This window comes from Vicugna pacos, chromosome 3, assembly GCF_048564905.1.
Source record: "Vicugna pacos chromosome 3, VicPac4, whole genome shotgun sequence".
NCBI lineage: Eukaryota > Metazoa > Chordata > Mammalia > Artiodactyla > Camelidae > Vicugna > Vicugna pacos.
Genome location: NC_132989.1, coordinates 6,101,634 through 6,125,091, shown reverse-complemented (window position 1 = coordinate 6,125,091; position 23,458 = coordinate 6,101,634). Strand labels below are relative to the sequence as shown.

At 39.9% G+C, this 23,458-nt stretch overlaps 2 protein-coding genes across 3 annotated transcripts in view; one reads left to right on the top strand and one right to left on the bottom strand.

The window, feature by feature from the left end:
* The window catches only part of NLRP3 (NLR family pyrin domain containing 3), a 32,931-nt gene extending 10,406 nt beyond the window's left edge, over nucleotides 1-22,525 (top strand). Inside the window, exons 5-9 of the mRNA XM_072953306.1 lie at nucleotides 1,749-1,919; nucleotides 2,987-3,157; nucleotides 18,568-18,738; nucleotides 19,217-19,387; nucleotides 22,390-22,525. Of these exons, the coding sequence (XP_072809407.1) occupies nucleotides 1,749-1,919; nucleotides 2,987-3,157; nucleotides 18,568-18,738; nucleotides 19,217-19,387; nucleotides 22,390-22,489 (784 nt within the window). The 3' untranslated portion in view covers nucleotides 22,490-22,525. The remainder of the gene's footprint in view (nucleotides 1-1,748; nucleotides 1,920-2,986; nucleotides 3,158-18,567; nucleotides 18,739-19,216; nucleotides 19,388-22,389) is intronic.
* Nucleotides 6,242-23,458, bottom strand: part of LOC140690967 (olfactory receptor 2H2-like) — an 88,190-nt gene continuing 70,973 nt past the window's right edge. For both annotated transcript variants that reach the window (XR_012066388.1, XR_012066389.1), the window contains one exon: nucleotides 6,242-6,633. The gene's annotated coding sequence lies outside the window, so the exon portion shown is untranslated. The remainder of the gene's footprint in view (nucleotides 6,634-23,458) is intronic.

Below are 23,458 nucleotides of genomic sequence, written 5' to 3'. Positions count from 1 at the left end.
CATAGCTGAGATTGAAGTGCTTCATCATAGAAGCGCCACCTGAGCTGGAACCCATCAAAATATTTTGTGTAGGTTAACTTGTCACAGGGAGACTCCTGTCGCTTTACAGATAAAATGCTTGCTCTGAGCCCACACTGTGGATCAGACTCACATGCCTTGAGCTGAGCACACAGTTGCACGAGCCATCCCTTCAGCCCTCTTGCATCATGAACCTGCACTTTGATGAGCTCCGTAGCCAGTGTTGAAGCCCACCACTCCAGGATGTTTTCATACCTTCCTCTCTTGCTCGTCATAACCACCCCATCACAGAGCTTACCAATTTTACCTACTGTACAAGCCATTGCCCACTTTTCCTCATCCTCAGTCCACCAGCCCAGGTCCAACGACCACCATTATTTGCCTGGATACTGCAGTGACCTCCAAGAATATCAACTTCTCATGACAGGATTCCTCTTTGTCTTGCAGTTGTCACTATAATGTCTGGACAATCTTCTTACCATGCGTTAGTGCTCAGAAATACATATTGAATGAATCTGGGCTGTTTGGTCTCCCTGCATCCACTTTGCCACCCATCAGTCATTCTCTGGACAGAAGACAGAGGGTTATTTAGAAAATTATACTTCAAATATGACATTTCATTACTTAAGTCCTTTTTATTTAATGGCCCCATTTTATTTATTTATTTATTTTGTGGGGGAGGTTATTACGTCTATTTATTTATTATTATTATTTTTTAATGGAGGTACCTAGGATTGAACCCACGACCTCACGCATGCTAAGCATGCACTCTACCACTTGAGCTATACCCTCCCCCTATTTGCTCTTTTGATAAACTGTAAAATCTTCTTCTTGTCTTCAGGGGTCTGGCTAGTTTTGACACTCAACCTGCCTCTCCACCTTCATCCCATGCCACTCTACCCATCTCCCTTGTGGGTGCGCCCCTGTGTGATTCCGGAAAGTGAGACACAAACAGGGAGACATGGATGAGAATGAGGTGTTTTGCAGATAAAGATCCTGTTATCCATTTTCTTCTGGTTGGTGTGGAAATGGAGGCAGAAAAGGTGATCCAACAAGTGCTAAGACATTTGAACTATTAGGCTGGAAGTGAGCTGGAATATTAGTCTTGCTCCTCTGATAGGGACTAATTGTTGGTGGTAGTGATAGCGAGTGTCTGTGTATGTGTGTGAGTGTGTGTAAAACAAACCAAGATCCATACCTTGCTTGTTCCTTCAGTGTGGGTAGAGGGCTGGGATTAAACCATCAAACAGAGTGGGGAGGGTATAGCTCAGTGGTAGAGCACATGCTTAGCATGCACAAGGTCCTCGGTTCAATCCCCAGTGCCTCCATTAAAAAAATAAAGCTAATTACCCCCTCCCCCCATTAAAAACCCACGGTGCTTATCTTTTAAAAATCATCAAACAGACCAGCAGGACAAGGCTGGCCAAGAGAAGAGGTAGATAGAAACAACCCTAGAGAGGACATTTGAGAGCTGACCTTTATTTACAGAGGGATCTCCCCGACTGACCTCAGACTGTGAGCCAGCGAGCCTGAGAACTAACTTCCTGATACGTGTTGAACTGTAGTCTTGAAAGATGATGTCTTCACGAAGACTTAGCTATAACTTTCTCTTTGCAACCTGGGAACGCAAGCGCCCCTGTCTGTGCTGAAAGCGAGCGCGGACCAGAAGGCAGGGACAGAAAAGCAGAGCCCACGTTCTGACGTTTTCCGTTTCTGTGCTTGGCGTGAAGGCTGGGGCAGTGCTGCCTTTCCCACCAGTGCTGCTTCAACATCTCCTCAGTGCTGAGCAACAACCAGAAGCTGGTGGAGCTGGATCTGAGCCACAACGCCCTGGGAGACTTCGGGATCAGGCTTTTGTGTGTGGGACTCAGGCATCTCTTCTGCAATTTGAAGAAGCTCTGGTGAGTCGGAACTAATTTCCCTTCAGAAGCATGAGCTGTGGCTTCAGTGAGCCCCCGATGGGTTAGAATATTAGTGTGAGAATGGCCTTGGCTGCTCAGAGGATTCCCTGTGTTTATCTCTGGGTGTTTGTCAATAATTAATTCAGTTAGTGTTTGTTGTGGGAAAAGCCACTTGCTGAGCCCTGGAGAAACTTTAATAATGATTATGATGATGATGATGATGATGATGATGATGATGATGAACAAACCATGCTTGCCTTTAAGGTATTTAGCTGAGAAAATGAAACCAATGTATTGCATTGCTTTTTAGAAGAGTTTTGGGACTTCATGGCAAGGCCTTTGTTCACACTAAATAGGAAAAGTGCTAAGACAATGCAGACACTTCACATTCTATGCAGTTCTTTACTGAATGCTTCCAGGAGACTTGAATTTTGAAGAAGAAAAGAAAGCCCTTGAAAACAGTGGGGCTGATTCACACCCATTAGGGTGCCTATTATTAAAAAAAGGCAAAGCAAGACAGGACTTTATACTTAGTTAAAAAAAAAACAATGCACATATTGTATATGATTCCACTTACATGCAGTACTTAGAATGGGCGAATTCAAAGAGACAAGAGATAGAATGGTGGTTTCCAGGGGTTCAGGGGAGGGGAATTGGGAGTTATTGTTGACTGGCTACAGAGTCAATTTGGGAAGATGAAAAGCGTTCTGGAGAGGGATGGTGGTGACAGTTGCACAATAATGTGAATGTACTTAAGTACCACTGAATTGTACACTTACAAATGCTCACAACGGAAAATGCTATGTTATGCAAATTTCACCACAATCATAGTAAGTGTAGGGATCTAGGAAGATGCTGTAACATCACACATGCTTGGAAGGTGTTTACCTGCTATTACAGCGAACAGAAAAGGAAATAAAATGTTAATATAGAGCTTGGATGTCCTCCTCCCATGTGCGGACTGGGCTAGAGGCAGGGGCAGGACAAGTGGCTTCCTTGACTCACAGCAGAGTGGAGAGTGGGGTGAGAGAGGTCTTGTGACATTCTGCCATCTCTGTCTGCGAAAGGTTGGTCAATTGCTGTCTCACATCGGCCTGCTGTGAGGATCTTGCATCCGTCCTGAGCACCAAACACTCCCTGACCAGACTCTACTTGGGAGAAAATGCCCTGGGAGACTCAGGAGTTGGAATATTATGTGAAAAAGCAAAGAATCCACAGTGCAACCTGCAGAAACTGGGGTAAGTCTTCATGAGTGTGTCAGCAATAAAGCAGCTTACCTTCAGGGATGCGTTATTTGGAAAAGGTGAATGGGGGTTGCTTCTAGAAAAAGTTAATCAGATGGAGTCGAGGGAAGAGAATGGAAGAGGCAATATGTGTAGCTCGGAGCAGTAGATACTAGGTACTGCTAGTAAGGTAGTTACATGTACGGGATTGGAGATTCTCAGAGCGGAAAGACACCTTAAGAATTGTGCAGTCCTGTTCACCATTGAGCAAAACACTTGCTTCTATGACATTCACACGGAGAGTCACCTGTTTTATGTGTGAAAACTTCTAAGCATGCTGGTCATCGCTGCACCACCCACAGTTTTTATTTCCACATGGCACCTTCTTTGATTTCTGGGCACTGGTCCTCATTCTGCGCTCCAGGGTCTGCTGAGAGATGCTGATCTCAGTTTCTTCAGAGACAACACTCATACTCCAGGTCTTCTCATCTTTTGCCTGGATGTCTCTAAATCCTTACCTGAAACATGGCTTAGCACCTTCACCTATTTAGTTACGCTGTCCTCTTTTCCCCCATCCCCACCACCCCATCCTCTGGTAACCAACATTCTACTCTGTTCCTAAGAATTCAGCTTTTTAAAAAAATTCCCCATATAAGTGAGATTATATGATATTTGTCTTTCTTTGTCTGGCTTATATCACTTAACATAATATCCTCTGGGTTTATTCATGTTGTCACAAATGGCAAGGTTTCCTTTTTTAAGGCTGAATAATATTCCATTGTGCGTGTGAGCACGCGCGCGCGTGTGTGTGTCTGTGTGTGTGTGTGTATTTTTTTTATGCCACATATTCTCTGCTTCCAATTGATTAGTGTTGGGATGGTGTATCTTTCTCTATCCCTTTACTTTTATTTTTTTATTTTTAATTTTTTCTACCCCTGTACTTTTAATCTGTATTTTATATTCAAAGTGAGTTTCTTATAAACAACATATAGTTGGCTATTATTTTTTGTTCATTCTACAATATCTGCCTTTTAATTGGTTCATTTAGACCACTGATGTTCAAACTAGTTATTGACATAGTTGGATTAATATCTCGCATTTGCTCCTGTGTTCATTTGTTGTACTTGTTCTTTGATTCTATTTTTGTCTTCATCTCTTTGCTGTCTTTTGTGACTTTAACTGGACCTTTTATATAATTCCATTTTGTCTTTTCTTAGCATACACATTATACTTTAAAAAAAAAACTTTTCTTAGTGGTTGCTCCAGAGTTTGCAATACGTATTTACAGCTAATCCAAATCTACTTTCCAATAAACCACTTCACAGTGTGAGTACCTTAAAACAAAGTAATCTTAATTCCTCTTTTCTGTCCCTTGTATAATTGCTGTCATTCATTTCATTTATAGATAAGCATATAACACACATAAATATAAATAATTTAATACATTGTTTCTATTGTTTTGAACACGATGTCATCTGTTTGATCATTTAAGAGTAAGAATTTTATGTTCACTTGTTCCTTCTCTGCTCTTCCTTTCTTTATGTACATCTGATGTATATTATTTTCCTTCTCTCTAAAGAATGTTTTTAAAAAACTCCTTGCAAGGCGGTTTATTGGAAACGAATTCCCTCAGTTTTTGTTTGAGAAAGTATTTCTCTTTCATTTTTGATGGCTAGTTTCACAGGGTACAGAATTCAGGTTTGTTTTTTTTCTCTCAACACTAAATATTTTACTCCATTCTCTCCTTCTTTGCATATTTTCTGAGGATAAGTCATTTGTAATTTCTATCTTTGCTCCTCAACAAAATATTTTCCCTCCTCTGGCTTCTTTCAGGATTTCTCCTTTATCTTTGATTTTCTGCATTCTGAAAATTATATGCTTAGCTCTCGAGCTACTTTTTTTTTTTTTTTTTTTTAGAATTTACTTTGCTTGGTATTCTCTCAGCCTCCTGGATCTGTGGTTTTGTGTGTGAAATTAATTTGGGGGAAATTCCTGGTGGTATTTGTTTCCCATAGTCCTTCTCTTCTCACTTCTCCTTCAGGTGTTCCATTACGTGTGTGTTGTGTGTACAACAACTTTTATAGTTATTCCACAGTTCTTGGATATTCTGATGGGTTTTTTTTTTCAGTCTTTTTGTTTGTTTGTTTACTTTTTGGTTTTGGATGTTTCTATTGAGATATCGTCAAGCTCAGAGATTCTTTTCTCAGCAGTGTCTAGTCTACCAATAATCCCATCAAAGGCAGTCTTCTTTTCTGTTACAGTGTTTTGTTCTGTTTTGTTTTTATCTTTAGAGGTTTTGTTTGTTTGTTTGTTTCTTGAAATTTCCCCTTCTCTGCTTACATTGCCCATCTGTTCTGCTATCTATTTAATCCATTAGAACTGAAATTTGTAGATACTGACAGGTATCTATAGAATAGATAAACAAGATTATACTGTACAGCACAGGGAAATATATATAAGATGTTGTGGTAGCTCACGGTGAAAAAGAATGTGACAATGAATATATATATGTTCATGTATAACTGAAAAATTGTGCTCTACACTGGAAATTGACGCAACATTGTAAACTGACTAGAACTAAATAAAATAAAATAAAATAAAAAAGAACCCTTAGGGTATTAATCATAATTGTTTTAAATTCCTGGTCTGGTAATTTCACTTTCTTCTCATATCTGAGTCTGTTTCTGGTGTTTTCTCTGTCTCTTCAAACTCTATTTTTTGCCTTTCAAAATGTCTTGTAATTTATTCCTGATAGCTGGACGTGATGTACTGGATAAAGGGAACTACTATAAATAAGACTTCAGTAATGTGTTAATGAAGTGTAGGGAAAGGGGAAGCAGTCTATAATCCTGTGATTAGGTCTGTCTTTTAGTGCGTTTATACCTCTGGACTGTAACTTCTCAGCGCTTTTCAACTGCTTCTTAGTTTTTTCCTCCCTTATTAGTAGAACAGGATGGCTAGTGTGGGCTGAAGTTGAGTATCTGCCCGCCCTAATATCATTTAGGCTCTAATAATATCCCAGCAGGTTAGGCTTTGGGTAACTACCTTCTCCTGAGGACAAATATTATTAAAACAAAGAAAGTACACTGGTATACAGGCATATGTCAATTTACTGATCTTTGCTTTATTGTGCTTCACAGATACTGCTTTTTTTTTTTTTTTAAATTAAAGGTTTGTGGCAACCCTGTGTTGAACAATCTGTTCCCACCATTTTCCAACAGCATTTGCTCACTTCAGTGAGTCCCTGGGTCACATCTGGATAATTCTCACAACATTTCAGACTTTTAAATGATGATTATATTTGTTATAACATATATTATTATATTTATTGTGATCCAGGATCAGCAATTTTTGATGTTTCTGTTGTAATTGTTTTGGAAGACCACAGATCACACCCTTAAAAGTATGGTGAACTTAACTGATAAATGCTGTGTGTGTTCTGACTGCTCCACAGACAGGCTGTTCTCATGTCTCTCTCCTTCTCAGTGGACCTGTTTATTCCCAGAGACACAACAAGATTGAAATTAGGCCAATTAATAACCGTACAATTCAAGTGAAAGGAAGAGTCAGTCAACGTGCCAAACGTCATTGTCGTCTTGTGGCCACAGTCACCTCTAACCCTCAGAAACCACCACCCTGATCAGTCAGCAGCCATCGACACTGAGTCAAGACCCTTCACCAGCCGAGATTGTGACTCACTGAAGGCTTGAATGATGGTCAGCCTTTTTAGCAATAATTTTAAAGTGTACACATTTTTTAGACAAAATGCTATTGCACATTTAAGTCACTATAGTATAGTGTAAACATAACTTTTATATCCACTTGGAAGCTACAGAATGGGTGTGACTCACTTTGCTGTGGTGTTTGCTTTATTATGGTAGTCTGGAACTGAACTCACAATATCTCTAAAGTTTGCTTGTGTTTTAAAGTGGTTCCTTTACTCCTCCCTCTGTTGGAAGCACAGGGGGAATTTTTTCTCTGATATTTAGGGTAAGAACCTGGTTGAGCTCCTGGGGGTAAACCTCACAAAAGTATGGGGCCTCCCCTTGTGACTGGGTCCTCCTGGTGTTTTTATCTGTCAGACTTGTCCACAACTAGCCTTTAGCTATTTGTAAATTATAATTCAGGTTTTCCTTCCCCGGGCACTGGTTCCCATGGAGGCTTAATTCTGATCCAGGAAGTTGCGATTCTTTGTGTTTGCCTCTGTGTCTCCGCGATTTTAGGGAGAGTAGATTGCGCTGTGACCACACTTCTCTTGTGAACTTAAGAAGAGTTGTTGATTTGTCAGTTCAGCTTTTAACTACTTGCTGTTAGGACGGAATGGTGACTTCTAAGCTCCTCACATGCTGGCCTGGAAACTGGAAGTCCTGCTTGTGTGAGCTTTTTATTATGAAAGTAATACATGCTTAGTGTGAAAATAGCAAATAATATAGATACATGAAGCAGGAAGTGAAAGCTCCTTCTCAGCTCACTTTTGAGAGAGCCATTTACAACAGGCCGATGAGAAAATATCCAGACATTTTGTTACATTGAGTATCCATCTATTTATCTATCCATCTACCCACCCACCTTGACACACTCTGTGTACTGGTTTTGCAGGGCTATTGTAACAAAGTACCACCAAAGGAGTGGCTTAAGCAGAAGACATTTCTTTTTATTTTTTTCTTTCAATTTTTTTTCTCCTTTTTCAGTTTTATTAGGTAGAATTATTGCAGTTCGACGCACATTCTTTGAATGTTTTTGAAATATAATCAACATACAGCACTGTACACATTTAAAGTGCACAGCAGAATGACTTGACATACATGTACTGCAAAATGAGAACCACAGTTAATATCCATCACTTCATATAGTTACAAAAATGTTTCAGAATTTGCTCTTTTAGCAACTTTCAAATATACCATACAGCACTGTTCACTATAGTCATCATGGTGTACATTACATCCCCACAACTTACTTATCTTATCCCTGGACGTTTGTGCCCTTGACCACCTTTATCCAGTTCCCACCACCACCTCCTGACCTCTGGCAATCACAGATCTGATTTCTTTTTCTATGAATTTGGTTTGAGTGTTTTGGTTTTAGCTTCTGCTTTAGATTTGTGAGATTGTACAGTGTTTGTCTTTCTCTGTCTGACTTATTTCACTTAGCATAATCCCCTGAAGGTCCATCCATGTTGTTGCAAATTGCAGGATTTTCTTCTTTATGGCTGAATAGTATTCCATTGTGCGTGTGTGTATAATATATTTTAATATTTAATAATATGATTTAATAATATAATATATTAAAAAATATATATATATATAAAATCTCTGTAACTCTCTCTCTACCTGTCTATCTCACATCTTCATCTTTGTTATCTGTTCATTTGTTTTCTTTCTTTTTTTTTGCTGCGTCACTGTCACAGTATAATCTTTTAACTTTTTTTAAATTGAGTTGTAGCCATTTTACAATGTTGTGTTATCTGTTCATTTGTTGATGGACACTTAGGTTGTTTCCATGTTTTGTAAATAATGCTTCAATAAACATGGAAGTGCAGTTATCTCTTTGAGATAGTGATTTCATTTCCTTCGGCGATATACCCAGAAATAGGGTGGATGGATCCTATGGTCGTTTTATTTTTAAGTTTTTAAGGATCCTCCATACTGTTTCCTGTAGTAGCTGCACCAATTTACAATCCCACCAACAGTGCACCAGGGCTCCCTTTCTCTGCATTTGCCCCAGCATTTGCCCTCATCTTTTTCATGATGGCCATTCTAACAGGCATGAGGTAGTATCTCATTGTGCTTTTAATTTGCATGTCCCTGATGATTAGTCAAGTTGAGCATCTTTTCATGTACCTGTTGGCTATCTGAATATCTTCTTTGGAAAAATATCTATTTAGGTCCTTTGCCCTTTTTAACATTGTATTATTTCATTTTTGTTTGTTTTGTTTTGTTTTGTTTTGGCTATTGAGTGGTATGCTTATACATTTTAGATATTAACCTCTGATCAGATACATGATTTGCAAATATTTTCTCCCATTCTGTAGGCTGCCTTTTCATTTTGTTGGTTATTACTTTTTCTTTTTCATTTTATGTAGTCCCATTTGTTGATTTTTAATTTTGGTGCTAATGCTTTAGGTGTAAAATTTTAAAAATTGTTCCTAAGACCCATGTCAGGGAGCTTGGTTTCCTATATTTTCTTCCAGGCATTTTATAGCTTCAGGACTTCTATTTAAGTCTATAATCCATTTTGAGTTGATTTTTTTTTGAGTGGGGTATGATAGGGGTCTAGTTTCACTCCTTTTATCTAATTTCCCTTTATTAAAGAGACTGCTTTCTCCTCTGAGTAGTCTTGGCTCCTTTGTCAAATATTTGTTGACGGAATATTCATGTGTTTATTTCTGGACTTTTGATCCTGTTCCATTGGCGTATTGTCTGTTTTTATGTCACTGTCATACTGTTTTGATTACTATAGCTTTATATTATACTTTGTGGCCTTTTCTTTTTCTCTTAGAGAAGTTCCTTTGACAGTTGTTGTAAAGCTGGTTTGGTGGTGGTCAATTCTTTTAGCTTTTTCTTGTGGGTAATGCTTTTGATTTCTTCATCAAATCTGAATGAGAGCCTTGCTGGGTAGAGAACTCTTGATTATAGGTTGTTTGCTTTCATTACTTTAAATATATCACACCGCTCCCTTGTGGCCTGCAATTTCTGCTGAAAAATCAGCTGACAGCCTCACAGGAGTCCTCTTGTATGTTATGGGTTGCTTTTCCCTTGCTGCTTTTAGTATTCTCTCTTTATCTTTAATCTTTGTCATTTTGATTACAGTGTGTCTTGATGTGTTCCTCTTGGGGTTAATCCTGTATGGGACTCTCTGTGCTTCCTGAAATTGGGTGAATATTTCCTTTCCCAGGTTAGGGAGGTTTTCAGCTATTATCTCTTCAAACATTTTCTCAGGCCCTTTCTCTCTTTCTTCTTCTTCTGAGGCCTCTGTGATGCAACTAGTAGTGTGTTTGATGTTATCCCAGAAGTCTCTTAAACTGTGATCATTTCTTTTCATTCTTTTTCTTTTTTTGTATTCAGTGGCAGTGGTTTCCACTGTCTTCCAGCTCGCTTACCCCTTCTTCTAAATCAGTCTACTGTTGATTCTTTCTAGTGCATTTTTAATTTCAGTTATTGTATTCTTCATCTGTGTTCAGTTGTTCTTTATATTTCCTAACTCTTTGTTAAAAAACGTCTAACTTCTTGCTCTGTGCTTCCATTCTCCTCCCGAGGTCTTTGATCACCTTTATTTACAATCACGACTCTGAACTCTTTCTTGGGTAGATTGCCTGTCTCCACGTTACTTAGTTTTTCTGAGGTTTTATCTTGTTCTTTTGCCTGGAGCTTATTCCTCTGTCACCTTATTTTGTCTAAGTTGCTATTTGTATTTTTATTTAGGTTAGTTATGTTTCTCAACCTTGGAGAGGTGGCCCTCTGTAGGAGGCATCATATGCGTCTCAGCAATGCACTCCCCTCTCATCACTCAAGCTACATGCTCTAGGAGTTCCCTCTAAGAGGGCTGCATGGGTCCTTCTGTTGTGGTGAGCTGACAATGTGGACAGTCTGGTAGGTTTGGTTGGCCTCTAGTCTGCTTGGTTGCCAGGCCCTGTCTTGTGAGGATGTTGCTGGCTGCTGTGTAGTGGGGCCTGGTCATGAAGTGGCTGGCTGCAGAACCCTGGGGGCCCCAGGACGAGTGCTGGCCCCATGGTGGGCAGAGTCAGTGTCCAAAAGACTCTGGGGCTGTTGCTCACCCACTGGCAAGTGAAGCCAGATCCTGGGGCTAGTGCTGGTCCACTGGCAGACAGGGCTGGATCCTGGAGTCTGGCCAGCTGCAGGGCCCGGGAATCCCAGAGCTCATTTCACATCACTGAGGAACCACTGGTTCCTGGCACAGTAGGGCATGGGGTCTGGGATGTGCCAATGGTTGTGTTGGCCTGTTAGTGGTCAGGGCCAGGGCCCAGCTGGTCCCAAGATAGGATCTGCCCTGTCTTGCAGGATCGTACTTTTCCAGTGTCTGCCCTCTGGTGGGTGAGGCTGATCTAGAGGCTTGTACAGGCTTCCTGGTGAGGGAGTGCCCCGGTGCCTGTCAGCTGGCTCTCTGCCCTCCAGTGGGCTGGGCCACGTGTAGGCGCTAGTCCAGAGGTGGCTGTGTGCTCTTTAGTCTTTAGGCAGCCTCTCTGCTGGTGGCTGGGGCTGTGTCCCGCCCAGTTAGTTGTTTGGTCTGAGGGTTCCCAGCACTGTTGCCTGCAGGCTATTGGGTGGGGCCAGGTCTTGGAGCTAATGAGCCAAGATACCAGATGCCATCAGCAGCAGTGTTCACACATTTGAATGTTCCCCAATACATCTGCCACCAGTGTTTATATCCCCAGGGTGAGCTGCAGCTGCCCCTGGCCTCTCTAGGAGACTCTCCAAGGCCAGCAGGTAGGTCTGACCCAGGCTCCTATCAAATTACTGCTTTTGCCCTGGGTCCCAGTGCACGTGAGATTTGGTGTGCCCTTTAGGAGTGAAGTCTCTGTTTCTCTTAGTTCTCTGGGATTCCTGCAATGAAGCCCCACTCGCCTTCAAAGCCAAATGCTTTGGGGGTCTTGTCTTCCTGATGCCAGACCCCTGGGCTGGGGAGCCTGACATGGGGCTCAGAACTCTCTCTCCTGTGAGAGAAACTCAGCAATATAATATTCTTCAGTTTGTGGGTTGCTCACCTGGAGAGTATGGGACTTGATTATATTGAGAGTCTGGCCCTCCTACCATCCTGCTGTGGTTCCTTCTTTCTGTCTCTAGTTGTAGAAGATCTTTTCTGGTAGGTTTTTTTTTTTTTTCCATCAATAGTGGTTCTGCAGATAGTTGTGATTTTGGTGTGCTGATGGGAGGAGCTGAACTCAGTGTCTTTCTACTCTGCATCTTGGCCACTCTCCTTTACAATATACTTTGAATTCAGGAAGCTTTATTCTCCTCTCTCACAACTGCTTTGGCTATTCTGAGTCATTTGTGGTTCCATATAAATTTTAGGAGTGTTTTTTCTGCTTCTGCAAAACATTCCATTCAAGACTTCATAAGGAAACCATTTAATCTATAGATGCATTTAAGTAGTATGGACATTTTGATATTAATTTTTTCAATGCATGAACAAGGGATGTCTTTTCATTTATTTTTGTCTTTCTAAATTTATTTCATCAGGATCTTAGTTTTCAGTGTAGAGATCTTTCATCTCCTGGTTAAGTTTATTCCTAAGTATATGATGGTTTTTCATGCTACTGTAAATGGATAGGATTTTTTTTTAATTTCTTTTTTTTTCTTCTTGGTGAAGTTTTTTTTTTTTAATTGAATTATAGTCAGGTTACACTGTTGTGTCCTTTTCTGGTGTACAGCACAATGCTTCATTCATATATGAATATACACATATTCATGTTCATATTCTTTTTCACTATAAGCTACTACAAGATATTGAATATATTTCTCAGTGCTATATAGTATAAACTTGTTTATCTGTTTTATATATACCAGTCAGTATCTGTAAGTCTCAAACTCCCAGTTTATCCCTTCCACCCACCTCCCGTCTAGTAACAACAAATCTGTATAATTTCTTTTTTAGATAATTTGTTATTAGTGTATAGAAATGCTGCTGACTTTTGGAAGGCAGCTATGCTCCCCACCACACCACCAATACTGCACAAAATGCTACTGACATTTATATGTTGATTTTGTATCTTACAGCTTTACTGAATTCACTGATTGGATCTAGCAGTTTTTTCAGTTGAATCTTTACAATTTTCTGTATTAAGTCCTGTCATCTGTAAATAGTCAGTTTTACTTCTTCTTTTGCAATTCTGATGCTTTTTATTGCTTTTTCTTGCCTGGTTGCTCTGGTTTGGACTTCTAGTACTATGTTGAATAGGAGTAGTGAGAGTGGACACTCTTTTCATGTTCCCGATCATACATGAAAATCTTCCAGTCTTTCACCACTGAGTATGACGTTAACGGTGGGCTTGTCATATATGCCCTGTGTTATGATGATGTACATTCCTTCTATACCTAATTTGTTAAGACTTTTTATCACGGACAGATGTTGAATTTTGTCAAATGCTTTTTCTGCAGCTATTGAGATGGTCATTTTTTTTAATTTTATTAATGTGGTGTATCACACTGACTTGCATTTATTAAGTATTCTTTATTTTTTTAACTGAAGTATAGTCAGTTACAGCATGTCAATTTCTGGTGTACAGCACAATGTCCCAGTCATGCATTTACATCATATATTAATTTTCATATTCTTTCTCATTAAAGGTTATTATAAGATACTGAATATAGTTCCCTGTGCTATACAGAAGAAATTTGTTTGTTTGTTTGTTTTATTCTATGTTGAACTATTCTTGCATCCCAGGGATAAATTCCACTTGATCATGGTGTGTGATTCTTATGTGCTGCTGAATTTGGGTTACTAACATTTTGTTGAGAATTTTTACTTCTGTATTCATCAAAGGAATTGGCCTGTGGTTTTTTTTTTTTTTTTCTTGTAGAGTCTTATCTGGTATCAGGGTAATGTTGGCTTCATAAAATGAGTTTAGAAGTGTTCCTTCCTCGATTTTTGGAAGAGTTTGAGAAGAATTGGTGTTAATTCTTTAAATGTTTAATAAAATTCACCAATGAAGTCATCTCATCCTGGACGTTTTTTTGTTAATAGTGTTTTGACTTCTGACTCCATCTTTACACTAGTAATTGGCCGATTTTGATTTTCTGTTTCTTCCTGATTCAGTCTTGATAGTTTGTATGTTTCTAAGAATTCTTCCATTTTTCTAGATTGCCCAATTTGTTGGTTTCACAGCAGTTCTTACGATCTTTTGTTTTTCTGTGGTATCAGTGGTTTTGTATTTGAAAATACGTTTATTTTGTCTGTAGTAACAGTTTTAATGTCTCCTCTTTTCTTTATAATTTTGTTGATTTTGGTTCTCTTTTTTATTAGTTTGTCCTGCTGAAGGTTTGTAGATTTTGCTTATCTTTTCAAAGGACTAACTCTTGGTTTTCTATTTTTTCAGTTATTTTTCTGTTCTTTAGTTTAGTTATTTCTGCTCTAATCTTTTTAGTTTCCTTCCTTTTGTTACCTTTGGGCATAGTTTATTCCTCTTCTGGTTTCTTGAGTTGTAAAGTTAGCTGTTTAAGACCTCTCAATTAAAAAAATTCTTTTAATTTTTTAATTAAAAATTTTTTTTATTTAAAAAAATTTACAAAGGTCTCTCAATTTTATTCATAGATGGATAGCTAGAAACTCTCCCATTAGAACTGATGTGGCTGCATCCTGTAAGTTCTGGTGTCTTGTGTTTTTGTTTGACTCAGGATACTTTTTTATTTCCTCTGTGATTTCTTTGACCCACTGGTTGTTCCAGAAGAGCACTGTTTAACTTTCACATGTTCTTGAGTTTTTCAGTTTTCCTCCTGTTATGATTTCTAGTTTCATGCCATCGTGGTCAGAGAAAATACTTGGCATGGTTTCAATCTTCCTGAATTTTCCAAGACTTATTTTGTGGCCTAACATGATTTATCCTAGAAAATGCTTCGTGTGCACTTGAGAAGAATGTGTATTCTGCTATTGTTATAATGTTCCAACCAAAATTTACTGTCTTAGCAGTGGGGGCTAAAAGATTAAGGTGTGAGCAGGTTTGGTTCCTTCTGACAGCTGTGAGGAAGACTGTGTTCTATACTTCTCTTCTAGCTCTGTTGGTTTGATGGCAATCTTTGACATTCCTTGGCTTACAGGTGTGTCACCTCAATCTCAGTCTTCATCTGTACCTGGTGCTCTCATCGTGTTGGTGTGTGTCTGTCTGTCTTTGTGCTTAAATTCCCCCTTTTTGTAAGGACATTAGTCTTATTGGATTAGAGCTTATCTTAATGGCCTCATCTTAACTAATTACATATCAATGACTATTTCTTTTTTTTTTAATTGAGTTATAGTCAGTTTATAATGTTGTGTCGATTTTGGTGTACAGCACAATAGTTTAGTCATACATGAATGTACATGTATTTCAGTGACTCTGTTTCTAAATAAGGCCACATTCTGAAGTCTTGGGGGATAAGACTTCAACATATGAAATTTTGGGGTATACAATTCATCCATAACACTCTGTCCAAACTGGAATCATTGTGTAACTACTCTTCTATGATTTGCTTCTTTCATTTATTGTGGATACATTGCCATGATGGCATATACAAATTTACAGATTTGGGCATAATGCTCCATGTTATGCATTATGGTAATTTATTTAGCTACTCATTGAGTGATGAGCCTTTGGATGAATTTCTACTTTTTTTACTATTACAAACAACTCTAAAAAAAGCATGTTTATACATGCAGCTTTGTGTATGTATATTTCTTTTGAGACTGATACCTGTAAGTGGAATTAAGGAGGCAAAACTTTTAGGCATTTTATGTTTTGTTAAGTATGGCTGAATTTTCTTTTTCTCGAACTTTAGGCCTTTCTTTCTGGCTGCATATTGCCTCTGCCCCCTCCACAGTATTACACAAACACTACATGCTAAGTATTTGCAAAATTCTTTATTTCTTGTAATGTATTTTCCTTTTCCTTGTAACTTATCAATGCCCTCTACATTCCGTCTCATGGAACAGTGGGACTTCCCTGGGACTTTCCTGTGACAAGTAAACAAAGAGTAATTCTAATTTTTTCTTTTTACTTTCAATTCCCTTTACCTTTCATCTTCCCTCTACATAACACCAGAGGGAACTTTCTAAAATGCAAGTGTGATAATATTGTGCCTTTGTCCAAAAAACTTTCAGAAGTTTTTTTTTTGAAGTCAGAGTGAATTTGATATAGCTTAGCTTGGCACATAAGGCTCTCCCTGACCAGCCCTAGATCATTGCTTCTTCCTTCTCATCTACCATACCCTTTAATCCATTTTGAGTCCTGCTGAATTAGCCTCTTAGTTTCAAAAAGGCCCACTCTTTCACCCTTCCTCACCCTTGCATATCCCTTTCCTTCTGCCTGGAGGGTCACCCTTACTCTCCTACTGTCCATCTAGAAAGCTCCTTCTGTTTCTTCAATTAATTTCTTTGATCTTCAGTTTTTCTATTTAAAAACAGAGATAACAACAACACCTATATCTTGGTTTCATAATAACTCAATGAGATAATCTTAAAGTCATCATCACTTACTCAATAAGTGTTAAATCTTCTTCCTCAATGTTCTTTGTGAGACGTATTTGTAACATAAGGCATATCATTAGTGCATTTTTTTTAAAGCAGTGATTTAAGTTAATATAGTACCTGGCAAAATATGTGTTCAGTAAATGTAGAACTGAGCTGAATAGATTGGTGGAAACCAAGATATGTGATGTCGGTTACAGTCCTCTAATCTAGTGGATTGGTTGGTGGTTTGATTTTCTGAGTATTTCTTTACGTGCTCTGTGTACCCATCACTCAGTCTCAGTGGTTACCAACATTTCGATAATTCCACTGTGACTTATTCTTGAGAAAACGACCTTATCTGCATGTAATTGCTGACGCTTCTCTGCGTACTTCTCCTCAAACATCTGTTGCATAATAACTTCTGGCCCTTTTCTGGAAATAGTGGTAAAGCTTACAATTCTGTAACTTTGAAAATATTCTTTCTTCTCCTTTTTGATGACCATCTCTAGTCTGCTGGAATGTTCTTCGTCTTTGACAGTGTCTTAGTCCATTAAGACTGCTATAATGGGGGGGAGTGTATAGCTCAAGTGGTAGAGCGTGTGCTTAGCATGCAGGAGGTCCTGGGTTCAATCCCCAGTACCGCCTCTAAAAACAAGTAAATAAATAAACCTAATTACCCCCCCAAATCTCAAATAAATAAAATAACATTAAAAAAAAACTAATCTATATTTTTTAAAAACACTGCTATAATAAAAATGCCATAAACTGGGTGGCTCATACAACAAACATTTATTTCTCACAGTTCTGGTGGCTGGAAATCCAAGATCAAGGTGCCTGTAGAGCACCTGGTTCCTGGTGAGGACTCTTTTCCTGGCTTGTGCACAGCCGCCTTAGCTGTGTTTTCATATGGTGACGCTGGGGAGACAGCTCTCTGGGAACTCTTCTATGAGGGCATTGATCCTATAGGTAGGACTTCGCTCCCAAGAGCTAATCACATTGCAAAATACTCACATTCTAATACCACCGCCTTGGGAGTTAAGATTTCAACGTAGGAAATTTGGGGCATGCTACATTCAGTCTGTGACAGCCAGGAGTCCTGAAAACCCCTTCTGAGGCTCACTAAAGGCCCTCTGATAAAAGTCTCCTTAGCCGGAGGTAAGAGCGCTGCAAACCGCTCGGTTGTTTTCGCTCATTCCTCTTGGGCTTCACTTCCCTCTCTGTCTTGCTTGCTCAGTCTTTTCTGCTGCGATTCGCCCTTGACTGCGAAGGTGGAGACCAGTAGATAAACAAGTACTTCTGTTTCCTTTTGGTCATCTGGTCAACGCTATACTTATCTCAATGATTTCTGTTGTTTTTCTATTTTCCTTGATTCTAAGACACTTAGAATTTAAAAGCATGTCATTGTTAAGGATCCTGGCAGAAAGGGATGTGACTGCCTGAGATGTTCTTAAATCAAGGCTTTGCTGAAGGCCTAGCATATGTGACTTTCTGTATACTGTATACGACCCTCTGAGTGTCTATGCAGCAATGACACAGCTGTCTATTTCAGAGCCCTCATGCTCTTGTTAGGTAACAGAATACGTTCAACTTGATCCAAGAGTAGGACATCAAAAATCTTAATTCCACTGAGTAAAATGGAGACCTAGAGCTTTATGCTCTGAGAGGCCCTTTACATTGCAGAAGGTAGCGTGAAATGGACAGAAGGGGCAACAGAGTGGGGGATGGCGTTAGAAGGCTTAAGTCTGGGTCCCCTTCTACCATGTACTTTCTCTTTGACCTTAAGGGAAGCATATGATCTAATGAGCTTCAGATTTCCAATCTGTAAAAAAAATATGTAAGAGTTATGTAGCTGCGCTGCCACCCTGCCTGGTTGGGATAAGAACCAAATAAGGAAAGCCTCTGCAAGGTTGTGGGAATTATTAGTCAAAGACAATCTGGAGTGTCTTTCTGGAAGAAGTGGGAGTGAGGAACATGCATGGCCAGAGGGAATATGTATAAAAAGAAGGAGCAAATATGGAGGGAATGTGGATCAGTATGCTTTTGCTCTGTCTCGTCTGCTGATCCCAGGAAAGCATCTTCTGAGACCATCTTTGGTTTCTGGTATGGGGCCAGAGATAGGGAGTCATGCTTATATCCAAGAAGCTGGCTCCTGATCTTTAAGTTGAAGGATAAAGCTTTTCAGGTAAGATGAAGTTCCCATGCTGAGACAGCTGTGCAGTGTCCAAGGAAGGCTGGGACCCTGAGGATTCTTCTCTCTGCTCACTCTACAGGTTGGTGAATTCTGGCCTCACATCAGGTTGTTGTCAGGCTCTGTCCTCAGTGCTCAGCGCTAACCAGAATTTCACACACCTTTACCTCCGGGGCAACGCTCTTGGAGACATGGGGGTCAAGCTCCTCTGTGAGGGACTCCTGCACCCCAACTGCAAGCTTCAGATGTTGCAGTAAGTATCCTAGCTCGTTATGGTGATAGGAACACATGGTGGCTGAGGGGAAGGGGGTAGTTTGTGGGAAATGATGGCAAGCTAACCTGTATCTGAGGAGTGATGGCGTCCTCCTAGGGTGTGGCTTTTTACAGGACCATGGGACAGCGAGGAGTTGTACTTTTAGATGGTGTAAAGGCAAATACTGGAGCTCCTTCCACCATAAATCTCTCTCCCACAAAAGGATGGGAATAGCACTTGTGTTTTAGGAAAACTTGGGGGGAGACACAGAGTTTGGGAAAAATTAATTCACAAACCGCTATTGCTAATTTAATATGCACAACCCAGTAGCCTGGAAAAAAAAATACTCTCATCTGAAAAGGAGGGAAGAATAACCTTTTTTTTTTTTTTTTTTTTTTTTTTTTTTTTTTTTTGCATTTGAAACATTCCAGGCTAAGATCTGGGGGATATTTTCTCTAAATCACCTCCTTTCTTGCAGGTTAGATAACTGCACCCTCACCTCACACTGCTGCTGGGATCTTTCCACACTGCTGACCTCTAACCGGAGCCTGCGAGAGCTGAGTCTAGGCAGCAACGACCTGGGTGACCTGGGGGTGATGCTACTCTGTGAAGTGCTGAAACAGCAGGGCTGCCTCCTGAAAAACCTGAAGTAAGTGTGCTCTGCGATTTGTCTGGCAGGGCTCACGGTCTAAGGAAAAGGTGGCCAGTTTCCAAACTCCAGTGGGTTCCATTTTGTGTTCCGGGTGAGATCGGGCCTGGGCCGGTTGCAGATTTTATATGGATATACGGTATGTGTCTTGAACTACATATTCGACCTCATCCAGACTTTGAGAATAACCAAGGTTCAGTTGGGTGGGAAGGGATTTTGCATCCAGATTCCAGAAAGAAACACAAGTCGCATTGAAAGTAGCCGAGTAGAACTATATTTCTATGCAAGGTGTTGCACTTTGTAGAACTAGACCAGTCTGTGGGTCATCGTAGTTGTAAATATCCTTGCATAGTGGAGGTGTTGTTAGTCTGGTTTCTGGGGATTTCTAAATGTAAAGTGCTCCAGAAACATCAAGACTTTATAAACTTTGGTCTATCTGCAGTGTGCAGGGATGACTGGCTTCTTTCCATCATCAGACACCACGGAGGTATTCATTACCTCTCTAGTTAGAGTTTCTGAGTCAGTTTCATAACTTCTTGTCAGTTCTGATGATCACACTCTCCACGGAAGACATCTCCTTCGCTTGGCTTTAGGGACAACACACTCGCCTCTGGATTTGTTCCTACTCCGTTAGTTTCTCCAGCTCAGTCTTCTCAGCCTTTCTTCATCATTCTGACCTTCACATGCCGAAGCCCCAGGACTCAATCCTGGGTTAGTTCTTCTTCTCTACGCTTTCTCCCTTGTTCACATCATCTAGTCCACTGGCTTTCTCATACATGTGCTGTGCCCCTCCCTGCCAGTTCGTATTGTCATGGATTCCATGTGCAAATGTTTGCCTCACTTTCCTACTTGGATGTCCAATAAGCCTCCCAAACTTCACATGTCCAAATCCAAACCCGTGCTGTTTCCCTCTGCCTGAAACCTGCGTCTTCCCCGTCTCGGTCAGTGGTAGCTCAGTCTGAACTGTTCAAGGTCAAAAGAATCCTGGTGTCCTCTCTGACACCTCTTTTTCCTTATGCACATATCCAGCCCACTGGCATGTCCTGTTAAGTCTGCTTTCACAGCATGCCTACTCATTGACTACTTCTTGGCAGCTTCACGGCTCCCACCCTGGTTTCAAGCCACTGTCACCTCTTGTCTGGACTGTTCTGGCGGCATTCTGCCAGGCTACTCTGCATCTATTCGTCTTACCATAGCAGATGGAGGACGCAGCTAAAATACGAGTCAGATCATACCACTCTTACCAACATGCTCCTGTCACATTCGAAGTAAAAGCCACAAACTCACGGCAGCGTCTACAGCCCCACCCGATCTGGCCCCTGCTGTTTCTGCAAATTCTTCTCCTAACCCATGTTCCTTCTGTTCACCCACACTGGTCTCCTTACTGTTTCAAAAAAACACTGTCAAGTCTGAACCTTTATACTTGCTGTTCCCTCTGCCTGGAACTTTCCTTCCTTTGGTATCCCTGACTTATTCCTGTGCATCCTTAAATTCTCTGCTTAGAGGTCTTCTTTTGAGTTTGACCCCATCCATCCTGCTGAAAATAGCAGCCCAGCATGCCTTTCCTCTTCTCTGCTTATTCCCCCCCCCATAGTGTTGACCACCATCATACATGCCATGTCACTTTCCTGTTAATTTATCTATATTTTACTCCAAGATTATAAATTCTACTAGCCCAGAAATTTCTGTCCTTGTCCATGACTTCAAGGCTGAGAACCAGTCCGAATAATAAGAACCAGGTTTTAATATAAACAGAAGTTCAGGTCAGCATTGTATCCTTCTGTGGACATAGTGGAGCATGTTTGTTCGAGGGAAAGCCATCCCCAGAGCTAAGAGAAATAAAGGAACAAAGGGAATTATTGGTCAAGATGAAGCTGGGGACATCGCTGTATGTATGCTCATTGACCCAGACCTGATGGACACTTTGCAGATGAAGGAAAGACTTCAAAACAGACTGGGGAATCCATGGATGTAATCAGCCTGTCTTGTGAGCTCAGGCTGCCGTAACAAAACAGCACAGACTAGGTGTCTTAAACAAACAACAGACATTAGTTTCTCACAGATCTGGATGATGGAACATCCAAGATTATGGTGCTGGCTAATTTGGTTTCTGGTGAGAGCTTTCTTCCGGGCTTGCTCTGTCCTTATGTGGCACAGAGAGACAGAGGCAGAGACAGAGAGACAGAGAGTGCATGCTCCAGTGTCTTTTCATTTAAGGACATTAATCCCATCATGAGGGCCCACCCCCATGATCTAGTCTAACCTTAATTACACCCCAAAGGCTCCATCTCCAAATGCCCTCACATTGAGGGTTAGGGCTTCAACATATGAATTTTGAAGGAACACAAACAATCCATAACACAACCAAATCAATACTGCTAGAAATGATGCAAGATAAATGGTACGATTTCTTAGTTCAGTTGCGAGGGAAATTAAAAAAAAAAAGGAAGAACTGATATCAAAGAAGACTTGAGAGGCATCCCAAGCAATTACACTGTGTGGACTTTATATGGCTCCTGATGAAATGAACAAAATATAAAAATGTTATCAGAAGTTGAGGATTTAAACACTGATTAGGCAAATATTGATACTAAAATCTATTAACTTTTTAAGGTATGAAAATGACATTGTGATTATTTTGTAAAAGTCTTCTTTATTTAGTGTCACAGCTAGAAATATTTATAGACCCATGAAATGCTGTGTTTAAGATAATCCACTGATGTAAGCAGTAGGGAGTCAGTCGGTGAAACCAAGAGCTGTTAACTGTCAAACTTCGGTAATGGGCATATGGAGATTCGTTACACTGTTCTCTTTACAGTTACATGTTTAAACATTTCCAAACTTGAAGCTTACAAATATACCAGAAATCGCATCCGGCATGAAGTGAACCATTGGAAATCTTAGAATGTTAAGTGAAGTGAGGAGATAAGATTTTTTAAAGCTCAAAATTCTGAGTGTTCATTTTAAGAGTATAACCCTAGGCTCCCTGTTTGCTTTTACAGGCTGTGTAAAATGTATTTCAATTATGATACAAAATGTGCATTAGAAACACTTCGAGAAGAAAAGCCCGGGTTGACCATTGTCTTTGAGCCTTCTCGGTAGTGGCGGAAGCAGGGATACCAGATGCCAGTGCTCTTTGCCCCCCGCCCCCCACCGCCATCGAGGTGTGAGCAAGTGGTAGTCAGTGCTCCTCCATCAGAGTTAAGACCACCTCTCTGCAATTCTTTGGCTCCAGGGTGGGAGAGTGAAAGCTTGCTGATGGTGCCTTTGTATAGAGAACACGAGGTACCTCTGGGTTGAAGACACCAGGGGAAGAAAATCATCTAAATGATACAGTTCTCATCACAGTGCGTCAGTCAGAGGATGGGTTCCTCCTGGTGACCTCATATAACGAACTCATTCAATAAAACACTTTTTCTTTCTTTTTTACCTTTTACTTTAATTCTCCTTTCCCTCATATCTTTCCACCTCTTCTTTTTTTCTGTTTACTTTTAACCATATCATTCCTTCTGCCATCTTTCTCTTAACTGACCGTAACAGAATGAGTTAACTGTATATTATGTTGCAATTTTGTGGCAGCCAACTTATTTATTTTTAATTTTTGAACAGTTGTATTTTCTAATAAATTAATTCATGTTTATTGTATTATAGCTGATTGAAAATTCAGAAAATATAAAACCTTTTTGTACTTATTAAGTTAAATTGTTTCCTTAATTAAAAAAAGGTACTGAGCAATATTTTTACTTATTTATCTAAACTACTAAAGATAAATTGCTTTATGTTTATGCATTAAAGAAAATCTCTTTGCCAAATGATTCAATTGTAATGAATAAAAGGGAAAAAAAAGCCTCAGCCTAACTCTGATGGTTGAGATTTCTGCTCTGGTAGGACAGGAGGTTGAAAATTATGCAAAGGAAAGTTTCAGAGTAGGTGGAGCCTACATTCATAAATAGAAATATTATGTAGAAAATGCATTTTGCCTTCACTTGTAAGAGCTTATCTTGGATTTAACTCATTTCAGGAGTGGTTCATCTACCACACTTCACATAGCATTAAATCATTCATAAATAT